At 50.9% G+C, this 16930-nt stretch overlaps 2 protein-coding genes across 4 annotated transcripts in view; one reads left to right on the top strand and one right to left on the bottom strand.

Moving 5' to 3' along the window:
• Nucleotides 1-8876: 8876 nt before the first annotated feature.
• On the bottom strand, nucleotides 8877-9123 carry LOC113597393 (40S ribosomal protein S29-like). The gene is given in 2 exon segments (XM_053201669.1): nucleotides 8877-9065; nucleotides 9067-9123. Coding segments are annotated over 2 exon segments (246 nt in total).
• Nucleotides 9124-13171: 4048 nt separating this feature from the next.
• Nucleotides 13172-16930, top strand: part of PDZD4 (PDZ domain containing 4) — a 31964-nt gene continuing 28205 nt past the window's right edge. For 2 of the 3 annotated variants that reach the window (XM_027053318.2, XM_027053317.2), the window contains exon 1: nucleotides 13172-13566. In XM_027053318.2, the coding sequence (XP_026909119.1) occupies nucleotides 13507-13566 (60 nt within the window). In that variant the 5' untranslated portion in view covers nucleotides 13172-13506. The remainder of the gene's footprint in view (nucleotides 13567-16930) is intronic. The other variant, XM_027053320.2, reaches the window with a different exon arrangement.

Raw genomic sequence — 16930 nt, 5'->3', positions numbered from 1 at the left:
GGCAAAAGTCTGGCAATGAAGAACCAATTTTTCAAAAAACAAGTATATCTTTATGTAACCAAACCAACAAGGGTCCGCTCCCGGGGGAGTCACAGATACACCAGGTGGAGTGGTAGCGCAAAGTAAACTTTACTTGCAGAAAATAAGGAGATCTTGTGGGTCACTGGGGTTGGGGGTGGGGTCCGTCTGCACAGGTGTGAATAGGGGTTGAGATCAAACTGACCTGGGTGGTCGGGGCCACTGGGGCTCTTCCTTACACCAGTTTATCTACTCTTGCCTTTTTATTGCAGAGAAACTAAAAGATATCTGCCTGTGTGACTGCCTCAACTGCTCTTTAAATTACAGCCATTCCAAAGGCATATGCTTCCCGAATTTATAAAATGTCCTCATAAATCGGCAAATCGAAAGAATCTTGGTATATTTCACAATACTGTCTAGTTTTCACTAGAGATTAAGGTTTCTAAGGGTTAGGAATTCTAAGTAATAGCTACTAGACTAAGAGAAACAGCTTTGTATGCCAGGAAAGTAAGATGTGTTTTTGGTTACAGAAGGCATGAGAAATGGAGGTGGGGTTTTTTTTTAATTTTTTTAAATGTTTATTTATTCTTGAGAGAGAGAGAGAGAGAGAGAGAGAGAGCATGAGCAGGGGAGGGGCAGAGAGAGAGGGGGACACAGAATCTGAAGCAGGTTCCAGGCTCTGAGCTGTCAGCACAGAGCCCGATGCGGGGCTCGAACCCATGGACCATGAGGTCATGATCTGAGCCGAAGTCGGATGCTTAACTGACTGAGCCACCCGGGGGGCCCCTGGAGATGGTTTTTTTTTATTGAGGGAAAATAAAGTAATTTTGTCCTAAAGTGAGGTTGATTGTTTAAAGAAGAAAAACAGGGGTGTCTGGCTGGCTCATAGTAGAGCATGTGACTCTTCATCTCGGGGTTGTAAGTTTGAGTCCTACATTGGGTGTAGAGATTACTTAAAAAAAAAAAAATCTAGGGCACCCGGGTGGTTCAGTCATTAAGCATCTGACTTTGACTCAGGTCAAGATCTCACGGTTTGTGAGTTCAAGCCCTACTTGGGGTGAGCCCCGCTTCTCTCTGCCTCTGTCTCTCTTTCTCTCTCCCTCTGCCCCTTTTGGGATTCTCTCTCTCTCTGCCCCTTGCTCACTTGTGCCCTGTCTTTCTCTCTCAAAAACAATAATAAAATAAAATAAAAATAAAAAATCTTTAAAAATAAAATAAAGAAGAAAAACATAGGGTAAAATCAGAATGTGGAAAGGAATCTTTGAAAGGTACTTTTAATGTGTGGCCAAGCTGGCTAAGAGTAAAATAAGTTTATTTAAAAATGATGGGGCGCCTGGGTGGCGCAGTCGGTTAAGCGTCCGACTTCAGCCAGGTCACGATCTTGCGGTCCATGAATTCGAGCCCCGCATCGGGCTCTGGGCTGATGGCTCAGAGCCTGGATCCTGTTTCCGATTCTGTGTCTCCCTCTCTCTCTGCCCCTCCCCCGTTCATGCTCTGTCTCTCTCTGTCCCAAAAATAAATAAACGTTGAAAAAAAAATAAAAAAAAAAAATAAAAATGAGTGTTAATACCAAAAGTATGTGGGGCACGGGGGACCGAGAAATCTGTACAAACAGACCTCGTTAAACTCACCTTTATCCTCTGTCTTGCCAATTCTTCAGATTCATCACTTCTTTGTATAAAAGGTAGAAAGGTTGCCTGCTTTGGTCACTTCTTCAGGTTTTCAGGCTTTGAGAAGGTTCCCGTGTACCTGCAAAAATTCAACAAAATCTGTGCTTTTTTCTTGTTTAGCTGTGTTGTGTCAGTTTTATTCTTAGATGCAGCTAGAGACCCAAAGATAGTAGAAGACACCCCCCTTCCCCCCCACACCCGGTTTGGGTCACCACCCCTTCCCAAGGACACAGATGCATTTGCAAAAGCCCTCTCCAGGAGCCACAGAAAGATGGGTGATGGGTAGAAACCAAACAGGGAGAGTGGTTCGGAGGCCACAGGCAAGTCTGTGCAGAGATCCTGGGGTCTGAGGCAGAGAGAGGAAGGGTCCTTCTGAGAATTGACAGTGTGATCCATTCACAGTATCCCCCCCTCAGGAATTCACAGGACGGTTATGTTTCAGGAAGCAACTGTGATCTGGCCTTGAGAATTTCCAATGGCCTCCTTACAATTTAAAAGTAGCCCAGACCTGATATGGATAAGCAAATGCCTCTGCCCTCAAAGGGACTTGCATTTCAATGAACTTCAGTTTTTAAGGAGTGGAGAGTTGCAAAAAAAAAAAGAAAGAAAGAATGGACAATATCCACTCCCCAGGAACCCCTAGTTTGCATTTACTCCAGGAGGCAATTGTGATCTGACCCTAAGAATTTTCCAAGGGCTTCCCTTAAAATTTAAAAATGCCTAAGACTCCTCTGTATAAGCAAAGGCCCCCAGGCCCCCAAAGAGACTCAAATCTCAATGCAAGGTCCTTTTAAAGGAAAGGAGTACTTTGGCTGGTTTCCTGGCATTGTTAAAACAATCAAAACAACCACCCTGGACCTGCTGATAAGACCCTATAGAGCCCTCCAGAGCATCTTCAGCCTAGAAAAGTCTTTTTCTCTCCTCTCTTCTCCTCTCCTCTCTTCTCCTCTCTCCTCCCTTCCCCTCCCCTCCTCTCCTTTCCTTTCTTAGAAAAAACCTTGGCTACTACCTGACACTATACATAAAATCAATTCCAATTGTACTGAAAATCTAAAAATAAAAGAACAGCAAAGCTTGGAGAAGACAACGAGAGAACATCTTCATGATCATGGGGTTGGGGAAGATTTCTTACGACACAGAAAGCACTAACCATAGGGAAAGTGTTGGTACATTAACATTTTCTGAGCTCTGCCAGCACTAGGCCAGTGTGGTATTCACATGCTGCCAATGTACCTCCCACGCATGCCACAGTGTGGATTCTACTGGATGGATTCTATGATCTCCATTCTCTTCGCCCCAGTTCTCCAAGCTCCTGTACTATGCACATACGTATACAGAAACGAAGTACCACTCAGCCTTGCGTAATACAGGGCCTATCTCCTCCCCCTGTTCCTGAGGTCCTATAGCTCTGGCCGTTTGCAACGGATATAGGTTTACCTCTTCACAGTAAGCCCCGGACTTAGACAAAGTACACTGGTCTTATCTGGGATATGCTATCACCGGACAGGCCCGCTATTTACTCTGGCTGCCCGTCCCCTGTGGCTTCCATGCAAATTCTTAATATTTTAAAATATTCTTTTAAGTTTATTCATTTATTTTGAGAGAGAGAGAAGACAGAGGCAGAGACAGAGCGCTCTCAGAGCCCAGTGCAGGGCTTGAACTCAGGGACCATGAGATCATGACCTGAGGGGAAATCAAGAGTCCTACGGTTAAGTGACCGAGCAACCCAAGTGCCCCCATGCGAATTCTAACTACTTTGGGAAACCCTTAAACTTTGCTTAAGGCTGAGGATACGTGTCTCCCAGTTTTGCTGAAAATGGAGTTGGTAGGGGGTCTCCATGCACCTCCCTGCTTTTGTGAGATCACCGGCAGAGTTGAAGCACTGTCTCTCACCACCATGTTCGTGTTTGTACTCGGTTTTAAGAGAGTGAATGTTGGATTTTATCAAATGCCTTATTAACACCTACTGATGTGATCAGGTAGTTTCCTCTGATTTGCCGAGTAATGACTTCTGTGAAAGGACTTCCTGATGTTGAACTATCCTTGTAGTTATGGACTAGACCTTATTTGGTCATATATAATATCTTACTCTTTTGCTGTATTGCCCAAATCCAATTGCTTGTTTTTTCTTTAGAATGTTTGCACTTGTATTCAAAAGTGAGAGTTGTCCATAGGTTTTGTTCTAGACTCTTTTTAGTAGGTTTAGATATTAAGTTTGTTGTTAGCTTTGTGGGAGTGAATGTCAAGACTAAGTAATACAAGGGCACCTGGGTGGCTCAGATGGCTAAGTGTCTGACTCTTGCTTTCACTTCAGGTCATGATCTCGTGGTTTCGTGGGATCAAGCCCCGAGTCAGGCTCTGTGCTGACCACTCGGAGCCTAGAGTCTGCTTTGGATTCTGTGTCTCCGGCTCTCTCTCTGCCCCTCCCCTTCTTGTGCTCTGTCTCTGCCTCTCTCAAAAATAAACATTAAAAAAGAGAGAGAGATAGTCTGTTTCTTGGTTTGCCCCTCTCTCTCTTAAAAAAAAAAGCATCTGACTTCAGCTCAGGTCATGATCTCACCGTTTGTGAGTTTGAGTCTCCCACTGAGTGAGTTCAAGCTCACCTCGGTGAGACCCGCTTCTCTGCCCCTAGTGAGATTCTCTTTCTCTCTCTTTCTGTCTCTCGCTCACTTGTGCCCTCTCTCTCTTTAAAAAAATACAAAAAAGGAAAGAATACAGTTGAGTATCTTGCTGACTTTGAGGTGAGGAAGATTCCTGAAACCAGACATAAAAAGTATTAATTCCCCCGAACAGAAATTGGTAGATTTAACTATATTAGAAGTGAGAACTTCTGTTTACCAAAGATTTAAAGAAAGTGAAAAGGCAAGCCACAGACTGCGAGAAACATTTGTAATACATGTAACTGGCAAGGGATTAGTATTCAGAATATGTAAATGATTCCTACAAATAAATAAGCAAAAGGAAAAAAATACAACTAGCAAAAGCCAAAGCCAGGCATAACACAGAACAGAAAACGCATATGGCCAAGAAACCACTGAAGAAAAGACTGACCTCAGCAGTAACCAGGGAAATGGAAGAGTAGTGAGAGACCATTTCCACCCACCCGCCTGGAGGAAAGTTTGAAAATGCCAGGAGTTGATGAAGATATCGATTCCAAGGGATCTTTTATACCCCACTAGGAGGATAAATTGGTAGGGCCACTTTGGGAAACGATGAGCCCCCCCACCAGTCAAATTGAACACATGCATACACACTCGTGCACACGTGTGTGCTATTCCACTCGTGGGCACAGACAGGAGAAAACCTGGCTTATGTTGTCCTATGAGACATGCACACAAATGTTCACACAACCCTTCAGGAAACGGGGAAATGAATTATGGGATATTACATGCCAGTAAAAACCTGAATGGACTACAGCTACAAACAACATCTTTTTAAAAAATTTTTGTTTAATGTTTATTTATTTTTGAGACACACACACACACACACACACACACACACAGTGCGAGCGGGGAAGGAGCAGAGAGAGAGAGAGGGAGACACAGAATCCGAAGCAGGCTCCAGGCTCTGAGCTGACAGCACAGAGCCCAACATGGGGCTCAAATTCACAAGCCGTGAGATCATGACCTGAGTCAAAGTCGGACATTTAACCGACTGAGCCACCCAGACGCCCCTAAAAATTTTCTTAAGGGGATACCTGGCCGACGTAGTCAGTGGAGCAGGTGACTCTTGATCTCGGGGTTGTGAGTTCGAACCCCACGTTGGGCATGGTGCTTAGTTTAAAAGAATAAATAAATAAATAAATAAATAAATAATTGAAAAAAATTTCTTTAAAAAAATAAAAACTAAGGATGGACAAAATGGGTGAAAGGAAGTAGGTGATACAGGCTTCCCATTATGAAATAAAGAAGGTCACAGGAATAAAAGGCACAGCATAGGGAATCAGTGGTATTGTAACAGCATTGTACGGTGACAGAAGGTAGTCACAATGGTGGTGGGCACAGCGTGACACCTAGACCTGTTGTACACCTGAAACTAACGTAACATTGTGTGTCAACTATGGTCAAAAAAATTTAAAAAATACGAAAACAAGGGGGAAGCAACTCAAATGCCCATTGACAGATAAATGGAAAGGCACATGTGGTCCATTCAGCCTTAAAATGACATAAAATTCTCAGGACACCTGGGTGGCTCTGTTGGTTAAGCGTCCAACTCTTGATCTCAGGGTTGTGAGTTCAAGTGACTGATGGGACATTTGCTTCTCGAGAAATAGTCTTTACCTGAGAGTGCGGCCTGCGGACCTCCCACTGCAGAGAAGGGCATGGATTTGCAGAAATGAGAGGGAATTTTTCATTTTTTGATATGGGAGGAAATTAAAAAAAAAAGATATGAAGTTCTGATACATGTTACAACATGGGTGAGTCTTGAAAACATTATACTAATTGAAAGAAATCAGTTATAAACTGACAAGTATTATACAATTCCACCGAAATGAAATATCTAGAATGGGCAAATTCACAGAAACAGAAAATAGGTAAAAAATTACCAGGGGCTGGAGGAAGGGAATGGGGAGCCAGTGCCTAATGGAGATACAGTTTCTTTTTGGGGTGATTAAAATGTTTTGGAAATAATGGTTAGAGTTGCACATTGGGAATGTAGTTAATGTGTCTGAATTATACTTAAAAATGGTAAAAATGGCAAATTTTGTGTTATATATATTCTATTGTAATTTTCCAAAGCAAGAGAATGATGAAATCTTTTTTTCAGTAGGTTCCACACCTAGCATGGAGCCCAATGTGGGGCCTGAGACCCTGAGGTGAAGACCTGGACTGAGATCAAGAGTTGGATGCTTAACCCACTGAGCCACCAAGACGCCCTGAGAATGATAAGTCTTAACGCAGGCTATTGGCCACTATAGGGTCATGATGGTACATGTAAGTTACTGGTAGTGGTCCTGTGCCAGGGTCAGGTGGTAGCTTCGTGGGTGTTAATGAGTTTATTTTTAAAATAAAATGTGGGGTGTTTGCTGGCTCTGTCGGTGGAGTGTGTGACTCTTGATCTCAGGGTTGTAAGTTTGAGACCCACGTTGGATACAGAGATTTTTTTTTAATGTTTTATTTTATTTTTGAGAGACAGAGACAGCATGAGTGGGGGAGGAGCAGAGAGAGAGGGAGACAAAGAATCCAAAGCAGGTTCCAGGCCCCGAGCTGTCAGCACAGAGCCCGATGCGGGGCTCGAACCTACAAACTGTGAGATCATGACCTGAGCCGAAGTTGGATGCGTAACCGACTGAGCCACCCAGGTGCCCCAAGATTAGTTTTAAATGATCTCTAAAAAGGGGGGCTCCTGGGTGGCTCAGTCAATTAAGTGCCTGATTCTTGATTTTGGCTCAGGTCATGATCTCATGGTTTGTGAGATCAAGCCCTGTGTGGGGCTCTGTGCTGACTGTGCAGAGTCTGCTTGGGATTCTCTCTCTCCTTCTTTCTCTACCCTGTCCCTGCTCACACTCTCTCTCAAAATAAATAAAATACACTTTAAAAAAAGTTAAAAATCTTAGGCAAACCATAAGAGACTCTTAAATACAGAGAACAAACTGAGGGTTGATGGGGGGCAGGGGGGAGAGGGGAGAGTGGGTGATGGGCATTAAGGAGGGCACTTGTTGGGATGAGCAGTGGGTGTTGTATGGAAGCCAATTTGACAATAAATTATATACAGAATTTTGAAACCTTAAATCTTTTTTTAAGTTTATTTATTTATTTTGAGAGCGTGAGCACAAGCACGTGAGGAGCAGAGAAGAGAAACAGAATCCCAATCAAGCTCTGCACCATCAGTGTAGAGCCCGATGCAGGGCTTGAACACACGAATCATGCGATCATGATCTGTGCCAAGGTTAAGAGTCAGACGCTTAACTGACTGAGCCACCCAGGCACCCCTTAAAAAAATCTTAAAAAAAAAATAAAGAAAATGAAAGTGGGTCTTAAGTGGACAAATTTTATGGATAGTGAGTAATCAGATTCTGTGCATCTGGATAAAAAAAAAAACTAGAAAGGGGCAGTGACTGGATGGCTCAGTCGGTTGAGTCTGACTCTTGATTTCAGCTCAGGTCATGATCCCAGGATCGTGGGATCTGCATTGGGCTCCACACTGAGCCAGGAGCCTGCTTAGGATTCTCAGTCGGTTGAGCGTCTGACTTTGGCTGAGGTCGTGATCTCTCAGTTCCTGAGTTCGAGCCCTGTGTCGGGCTCTGTGCTGACAGCTCAGAGCCTGAATCCTGCTTCAGATTGTGTGTCTCCCTCTCTCTGTCCCTTCCCCACTCATGCTCTGTCTCTCTCTGTCTCTCAAGGATGAATAAATGTTAAAAAAAAAAACAAAACTGAAGAGAAGCCGGACAGAGTTTCTGGGCTGGGGTCTGGCCTCAGCTTCCCTGGGAGTTCCTTTCTGGGGAAGCCAGTGGGCAAGGTCATGAGTGACTACTGGGAAACAGGGTTCCCCAGATGGGCATCTGGCAGGGCTGGGCTGGGGACCAGGAACCATATCCAGTGAAAAAATAAAAGAGTAAGCTCCTGACCTCTTTGCAGCTACCAAGGGTGGGTTGAAGTGGAACCCTTCTACAAGGTGATATGGTGTCTTCAGGAGATCCAAGCTTCAGGGCATGGAGGGATAGCATCAGAGTCATGACAGGACCAGTCCAGATAAAAGCTTGGGTGAAGCTCGCCCTGGCATTTGGTCTTCAGGCTAAAGAATGTTACAACAGCCATGACAATCATGGTGGAGACAGCCCTCCTGCTATGCGGGGGTGTCCTTCTACTCTCCTCCTCGTTGTTGAGCTCAGATCAAAGTAGCTATCCCTGAATCAATTGACTGTGTCTGATTTTTCTTCCCCCACACTCTCAGAGGGCTTCATATTTGTTAGGATCTTTCTTTCTTTCTTTCTTTCTTTCTTTCTTTCTTTCTTTCTTTCAGGGAGAGGGTGCAAGTGAACAAGGGGCAGAAAGAGAGAGAGAGAGATTTGGGGCTTATCTGAAGCGGGGCTTGTGTTCATCCGATGCAGGGCTCAAGCTCACCCCATGCGGGACTCAAACTCACAAACCATGAGATCATGACCTGAGCCAAAGTCAGATGCTTAACTGACTGAGTCACCCAGGAGTCCTCATTGAAGTGGTTTTATTTTATTTTATGTACAACGAGTTAGCAGTAAGGTAGGCATCTTGGATCTGTGCAGTTAAGGTAGGTCTCTTGGATGACCCATTCAAGGAAGTTCACTAAATCCAACTTAATGAAGTCTGGGTCTTTCAAGCACTGATGGAAACACCAGCGGCACACATTAAGGCTGGGTTTCCGGATCAGACTGTGGTGGTTTAAGCAGATTCAGCAAGAACTGAGAACCCTGGCCAAATTTCCTCCAGTGGCTCCAGTAGAGCTGCTGGTGACCCATTTTGTTCTCTCGGACGCAACGAGGCAAAAGGCTGTTAGGATTTTCTGATGGCAAAAGGAAACCGCCACTAACTCCAACAAGGAAAGGGATGTATTTGGCATGATGCTGAGTAGATCACTGAATTGGTGGAATGTCTGCTCAAGCAGGTCTTGGGACACACAGGCATGACCTGTTTTGAGTGGGGCGCAGAGCAAACTGCTGTGCCATTACAGCCATAAGACACAGCCAACCTAAAGGCTCGAGAGGATCTGTCCATGGTAGATAATAATGATGCTGTGAAGAGTCTGGGAAACCTCAGTGGAAGGATCCGAGCATAGACCCATAAAGGTCTGGAGCAAGGCCCTGTCTTCTGTGGCAGAGGTACTTACTCTTCAAAAAGCAGCTATTGGGCGCCTGGGTGGCTCAGTCCGTTAAGCGTCAGACTTCTGCTCGGGTCATGATCTCGAGGTTCGTGAGCTCAAGCCCCCCACTGGGCTCTGCGCTGTCAGCCCAATCTGGTTTGGATCTTCTGTCTCCCTCTCTCTCTGCCCCTCTCCTACTTGTTCTGTCTCTCTCAAAAGTAAATCAACCTTAACAATAAAGCAGCTGCCATCATGTTACTGGGCCACGATACAGACTTAGAAGCTGACTGTGGGGGAGGGGGGTTGGTGCCTGGGTGGCTCAGTGGGTTAAGCGTCTGAGTCTTGATTTCAAGTCAGGTCATGATCTCACAATTGGTGAGATGGAGGCTCACGTCGGGCTCTGTGCTGACTTGGGATTCTCTCTCTCTCTCTCTCTCTCTCTCTCTCTCTGTGCGTGCTCTGTCTCAAAACAAATCAATAAGCGCTAAAAAAAAAAAAAGAAGCTGGCCATGGGCCATCAAGTACCTATGTGACTGAGGCCGTCCATCATGAGCTAAGTAAGTACTGGCAGACCCACTGCCACTGCAGAGGTTTCCAAGACCCCCTCCATGGGCCGGATTAATTTGGTGGAGCAGCTCACAGGACTCAGAGAAACTTACTAGATCACCAGTTTATTATAAACGTATATATTTCAGGGGTAGCCTGATTGAAGAGATATGTAAGGCAAGGTATGAGGGCAAGGCACAGAGCTTCTGTGTCCTCTCGAAGCATGTCACTCTCCCATACCTCCAACCCAGGTCTCCAAGCCTTGTTCCTTTTTTCTTCCTTTTGGGTTTCAAAGGAGGCTTCATTACAAAGGTGTGATTGATTAAATCATTGGCCAGTGGCCACTGATTCAATCTCCAGCCCCTCTTCCCTCTGTGGAGGTTGGGAAAGAGGAAGGAAAATTCCAACCCTCTAATTATTCAGTTGGGTCTCCTGGCAACCAGCCCCATCCTTAGGTGGCGTACAAAAGTCACCGCATTCGCAAAACAAAAGACACGTTTATGACTCTCATCACAGGAAATTCCAAGAGTTTTAAGAGCTCTGAGCCAAAAACAGGGACAAAGACCAAACATATATAATTTTCATCATAAATAACAATGTTACAGTAAGAGGCCAGAAGCTTTGGAGAAGAGGTGGAGATACCTAATGTACCTAGGGGAGTGCACGGGAAGGGTACGTGGATTCCTGTGTCTCTGCCAATGACTCCTGGCAGAGCAGGAAACTCAAACTGAGCCACCAGGCAGATAGAAGGAACCCTGTGGTGGTCAGCCAGCTTCTCTCCATGATGCAATGGATCCATGAAGGCAATGGCTGTAGTGGAAGGGCTGGAGGTTCTGCGTGGGCCTAGAAGGAAGGGTTCTCTCTCAGCAAGGTTGATCTCAATACTGCCATCATTGAGTGCCCAATCCACCAGCAAGCAGAGATCAATGTGGAGCTCTTGGTGTGATGCCATTTCTTAAGGGGACCAGCCAGCCGTTTGGTAGCAGAAAGGTTGTATCGGATTCCTCTCACCCTGGTGGGGGGGGGGGAGTAATTAGTCCAACTTTGGATTTGGATTTGCCTTCCCTATGCACAGCGTCTCTGCTAGCAATCCCTCTGAGGGCTTACACACACCTGATCTATTGACATGGTATGCCACAGAACAATACTTCAGAGCAAGGGTGTCTTTTTCCAAGAAACGAGGTGTGGCAAGAAGCACACATGCATGGGAGCCACTGCCCTGCCTCACACTGCATCACCCAGAAACACCCAGAGCCCACTGAAGGTGCAGCAAAGATGCTGGGTCAGGGCAAACATCTTGTGGTGCTGGGGAACCTTACTCCATAATGTGACAAATGCAATGAGTCAATAGTCAATACAAGGTGCTGCGAACCAAGGAATGGGAATAGGATTGCTGCTCTCCCCATCATCATTCCCAGTGACCCAGTCTATGCAGGCACTTGGGTGGCTCAGTCGTTTAAGCATCGGACTTTGGCTCAGGTCGTGATCTCATGGTTTGTTAGTTTGAGCCCTACATGGGGCTCTCTGCTGTCAGCGGAGAGCCTACTTGGGCTCTGTTTCCCTCTCTCTGCCCTTCCCCTTCCCCTGGTCGTGTCCTCAGGTGCGCGCGCTCTTTCTCTCAAAAAGAAAGAAACACATTAAAAAGAAGGAGCAGTCTATGCTGTCCTTGAATCTGGACTTCGCTATATGTGGTGGGTAGAATTCTGCCCTCCAAAAAGTTAAAGTCCCCCTCCCTGGTGCCTGTGAATATGACCTTATTTGGAATTCAGGCCCTTGTAAATGTAATCAAGCTAATAAGAGGTCATGCTGGAGTAGGGTGAGCCCTAAATCCAATGACCAGTGTCCTTATAAGAAAAGAGAAGGTTGGACACAGATACAGAGGAGACACAAGGAGAAGAAGGCCAGGAGAAGACAGATGCAAAACTCTGGAGCAGACCCACCGTTCAATTCCTATCCTCTTGCCCAGGAGTCAGGGAGGAAGAAGGGGCCTTCCCCAACCGCCGCCGTCTAATTAAACCGCCCAGTGTGGTTAATGATTCCGTCACTTGCCAACGCCTGGAAATGAAGCGTGCAGCAATTTAATCAAGTGATCTTCTGCAACGGGGGGGGGGGGGGGGGGGGGCTTGGGCTCAGCAACTCTCCCGGGCACCCCATGGGAACCCAGCCCTCAATCCGACGCTGCTTTCCAGGCAAAGGCCTTCTCTCTCCAGGCTTGTCCAAGAAGAGAGATGGCAGGTTGTGGGAGAGAGAGAAACAGATGGAGGGAACGTCGAAGCGGTGTGCCCGAGCTCGGGCTGGGGCTGAGAGACACAGGTAGGCAGGGGACTCAGGTGGGCCAGTTCCGTGCGCGCGCGCGAGGGACCCAGGGCATCCGGAGCCCTGGTGGGCTCTCCCCCCACCTCTTTTTATTTCCTTGTTTTTAGCTTATTTTAACAAAGGTGTCCATTTAAACGACAGCGGGGGAACGCCTCACTTGAAGGCTAGAAGCAGTCATTAAAGGGAAGTCGGAGGGAGAGGTGGAGACCCCGGGAACTGGGCTGAAATCGCGCCCCCCCTCCCGAGGCCCCGAGCTCTCTGGGGGATCCCGGGAGGCGCTCTTCCGAACAGGACGCCTGTCCCCCGGGCCCGCACCGCGTCGGCCGCACGTCCAGGGCGGAGAGCCCGGGGACCCGACGCCGGCGGTAGCGGGGAGCCGGGACCCCCTGACCACCCAAGCCAAGGCCCCGCCCCCGCCTTTCCGCGCCCGCTCCCGCGGCCCCCGCCGCTCGCGCTTCCACCCCGCCCAGCTCCCCTCCCCCGCGCGCGTGCGCCCCGTCCCCGCGCCCCTCCCCCCCCACCTCCGCCGCCGCCGCCGCGGGCGCGCGCGCGTGCCCGTCGTCCCGGGCGGGAGCTGGAGACTGCGGGGCCGACTGCGGGCCAGAGAGCGGGCGCCGGGAGCGCCGTGAGCGCGGCCGGGCGAGGCGGGAGCGTGGGCGCGGGCCTGGCCGCGGGCGGGGACCGCCGCCGCGCCGCCGTCCCCCAGTCGGCGGGCCGGGCCGCGGCGCCGAGCGCGAGGGCCGGGCTCCCGGGGCCGGTGGCCATGGGTGGGAGCCGGAGGCGGCAGCGGCAGCGGCAGCGGCAGCGGCAGCGGCGGGCCCCGCGGGCGGGGAGGCGCGCGGCCCACGGCCCCTGACGGCCCCCGGCGGCCCGGCGCGCCCCCGCGCCTCCTGGGGGGCCGTCGCCCAGCAACGCCCGGCGCGCCCGCCCATCCCCCGCTGCCCTTTTTCTCCTGGCCGGGTGCGAGGGAGCATGCCCGCGCCCGGCCTCAGCCAGCCCAGTTAACCCGAGGGGCGTGGAGCCGCCCCTCCCTCGGGCCGTCCTCCCCTCCCCCGCTAGGCGGCCCGCCCCCTGCGCTAGGGTATGGCCCCCGGCCCCGGCCCGGGACCCGAGGTCCCGCACTCCGGCCAGTGAAAGGCGTTTTCCCGTTCCCGCCCTCCTCCCCCCGCCGGCCAGCACCATGGGATGTAATATGTGCGTGGTTCAGAAACCGGAGGAGCAGTACAAAGTGATGCTTCAGGTAGGGCGGCGGGGCCGCTGGGGCGGGGGGGCGTGGGCGCCACCTGGGGAAGAAGCCGGCCACAGACCTGGCTGGGGCTGGAGGGCTCGGAGAGGAAGAGGTAGGGAGCCATTCCCGCCCTCAGTTTCGGGGGCTGCTGGGTGTTGGCGCTCCGTGGGAACCGGCCACAGATGGGGGGGGTGAAGCTGCGTGGGGATGGGGTGCAGGGCGCATCCTTCGGGCGCCCAGAGGGGACGTGAGCCCTGGATCCGGCTCGGCCCGGCTCGGGAAGTGGGGCTCGGCCCCGGGTCCGGCGCGCCTGCACCCCCGGGCCCGGGAGCCCGGAGGCGCGGTGCCGCCGGCGCCGGCGCGGGATGGAGGTTGCATAGCAACGGGCTCCGTTCCCGGCACACGCTGGCCCCGCTGGCCCCAGGGCGGAGGAGGGAGCCGGGCACCCGCGGCGCTGGGGGCGGCCGAATTCAGGTACCCGCGGCCCAGCGGAGCAGGAGCGCGTGGGCGGTCTGGGTGCTTAGCCCGGCGCTCACTCTCCGACCCGGCCCGGCCCAAATGGTGGGTTCCCAGGCCCGGGGTGCCGCGGGCTCAGCGCGGGGTGCGCCCTGTGCGGGCGGCGGTGCCCGGCTGGCTCTTTGCCCTGCGGGGCCTCGGGCCCCGAGTCGCGGGTGGGGGCGGGGGGCGTGGACCGGCAGGTGCTCGACGAGGAGGGAGGGGATACGCCCGGCCGCGGGCTCGGAACCCGAGCCCAGCCCGGTGGCCCGGAGCGGGGTTTCCTTGCCTGTGCGTGGCGTGACTTCGTGAGTGCGTGCCTGTGCCCCGTCTGTGTGTGCGCGGAGGCTCCTGCGGCCCCGCGCGTGTGTACTTTCTGTGTGCGCTCAGAGGGGTGTCTAGGAAAATGTCCCGGATGGAGGGGCCTGAGACGCACGCCCCCCGGGCTGAGTGGAGGGAGTTCAAGGTCGGAGGGAGTCGGGACCCAGGGGCAGACCGGGCGCAGACAGGTATGCACTTCAACTCCGGGTTTACCGGTCAGGACTCGGGAGCGGGTGCTAGTCCGCGCGGTGTTGAACGCGGGAATGGGGTCTCTTGAGAGGAATAGGGGGAGCTCCTGTAAGCATCGGTGGGGAGCGGTCGGGTGGGGGGATGGGGGCTGCCGCGGGAGCCCAGCTTTAGCGCTGTGAGCCTAGTTCTGGCCACTGCGAGCGGGAGGGGGCGGGACGGGGAACCTTGCTCGGTCCTGGCCGCGCCACTCCTCCAGTGTCTCAGGCCCTGTCTCCCGGGGCGCGCGCCGCCCTCCGCTTTTCCCGCTCGCCGCCCTTCGCCTTCTTTCTTCCTTTCTCGCCATCCGCCCCGGGCTGTTTCCTCTCGTCGTGTTCCCGCTGTTTGGAAATCTTGCTCAGCCATTGTCATTACCCGCTCGTGGAATCGGCTTCGGTAATAACTCGGGCCCGGACCGAAAGGCAGTCCCTTGGAATCCCAGTGGTGGGGCACCGGGGCTGCCGGCGAAAGGTTGGGCTGCACTGGTTGGTCGGTGACACCGTGGGATCCCACCCTCACTGCTTCCTTTCTTGCAATCATTCCACCGAAAGGCAAGCGACCCCAAGGCTGTGGGCTCTTCACTTCCTCAGAGAGGGATTGATGTAGTACTTCATTTAAGGCCGACCTCATGGGGGTGTGTGGAAAGCCGAGGGCCACCTGCGCAGCGCGACAGGCTTGAAATGAGCCGTGGTTGAGAGGCGACACGGAGGTGACCCTTCGGGCTCCCCCTGGCACTTGGGGGGAGGCTGCCACAGTTGAGGCTGGGACTGCCTTCAGGGAGGCTCCATGTGGGAGGAGCGCTTGGGGTGAACCTGTGCAGCAAAGCTGAGAGCCAAGCTTTCCTTGAGAGAGAGGCCAAACCCCGGGCAAGTAGACCCCCAGGAGGAGAGCCCATCATGCCAGGTGTCCTCTGCAATTTCCTAGTCTGAGCTGCAGCCATCACAGACCAGTCTCTGGGGACACTGATCCCTTTTAAAACTCTTGAAGAAATTTGGACCGAGTCAGAGGCTGGATGTAGTTTTGGGGCACCTGGGCGGCTCACTCAGGTTAAACGCCCAACTCTTGGTTTGGGCTCAGGTCATGATGTCACCGTTCTTGGGTTCCAGCCCCACGTCAGGCTCTGTGCTGACAGTGCAGAGCCTGCTTGGGATTCTCTCTCTGTCTCTGTCTCTCTGCTGCTCCCCTGCGCTCGCTCTTTTTCTCTCTCTGTCTCAGAATGAATAAATAAATAAATAAATAAATAAACAAACAAACAAACTTAAAATTTTTTTTTTTTAAAACTCGGGACACCTGGGTGGCTCAGTCAGGTTTAGGCTCAGGTCATGATCTCGCAGTTCGTGAGTTCAGGCCTCACATAGGGCTCTTTGGGGACAGCTCAGAGCCTAGAGCCTGCTTCACATTCTGTGTCTCCCTCTCTCTCTGCCCCTTGCCTGCTCAGTCTGTCTCTCAAAACTAAACATTAAAAGAATTTTTTTTGATTCAAAAACATAAAGAGGGGACAAAAGATTGAATACAAAGGATCTGGAAAACAGGAAAAACCATCCGTTGTCCCACAAGACCCCATTTCTCGGGGCTGGAGCCCCAGGCACAGCAGGGAGAGTGTTCCCTGGCCCAGTCTGACCTTTTTCTCAGAGCAGAAAGGAACTTTTGTCCCAAAGACCAGCCGGACCCCTTGCCTGTAGACATGGGTCCTTTAGTGTCAGTGGCACTTCTCTCTGCCACCCCATCAAGAACCCCAAGTCTCTGTCCTAGCCTTGCGTTCCAGGTCCTTTGCTCCTGATGGCTCACATGCACAGGACAGACGACAGCTTTATTGAGGTATAATTCACATACCCTGGTGATAGGTGCAGTCGGCGGTTTTTACTATGTTCAGAGAGCTGTGCAACTGTCCCCACTACCTCATTCTGGAACATTGTCCTCGCCTTAAAAAGAAACCCTGTCTTCTTCTTCTTCCTTTTTTTTTTTTTTTAAAGTTTATTGATTTTGAAAGAGGGGGGTGGGGAGAATCCTAAGGGCTAATGGCGTGGAGCCCAACACAGGGCTCGATCCCACGAGATCTGACCCGATCCCACGAGATCCTGACCTGAGCCGAAATGAAGAGTCCGACGCTCAACCACCTGAGCCAGCCAGGTGCCCCAGAAACCCCGTCTTCTTAAGCAGTCATATATGCATTTAACCCAACGCCTCCCAGCCCCTGGCAACCACGAATCTACTTTGAACCATACGAGCCATACAAATACAGTCTTTGATTGTTTATGTGTGTGGCTTCTTAGATTTATCATGTTTTCTTTTAAAAAAATATTTTTTAAGTGCTCTCTACCCCCAATATAGGGCT

Source organism: Acinonyx jubatus, chromosome X (genome assembly GCF_027475565.1).
Source record: "Acinonyx jubatus isolate Ajub_Pintada_27869175 chromosome X, VMU_Ajub_asm_v1.0, whole genome shotgun sequence".
NCBI lineage: Eukaryota > Metazoa > Chordata > Mammalia > Carnivora > Felidae > Acinonyx > Acinonyx jubatus.
Note: the sequence above shows the minus strand (reverse complement) of the source record. Positions and strands in the feature narration are given on the sequence as shown.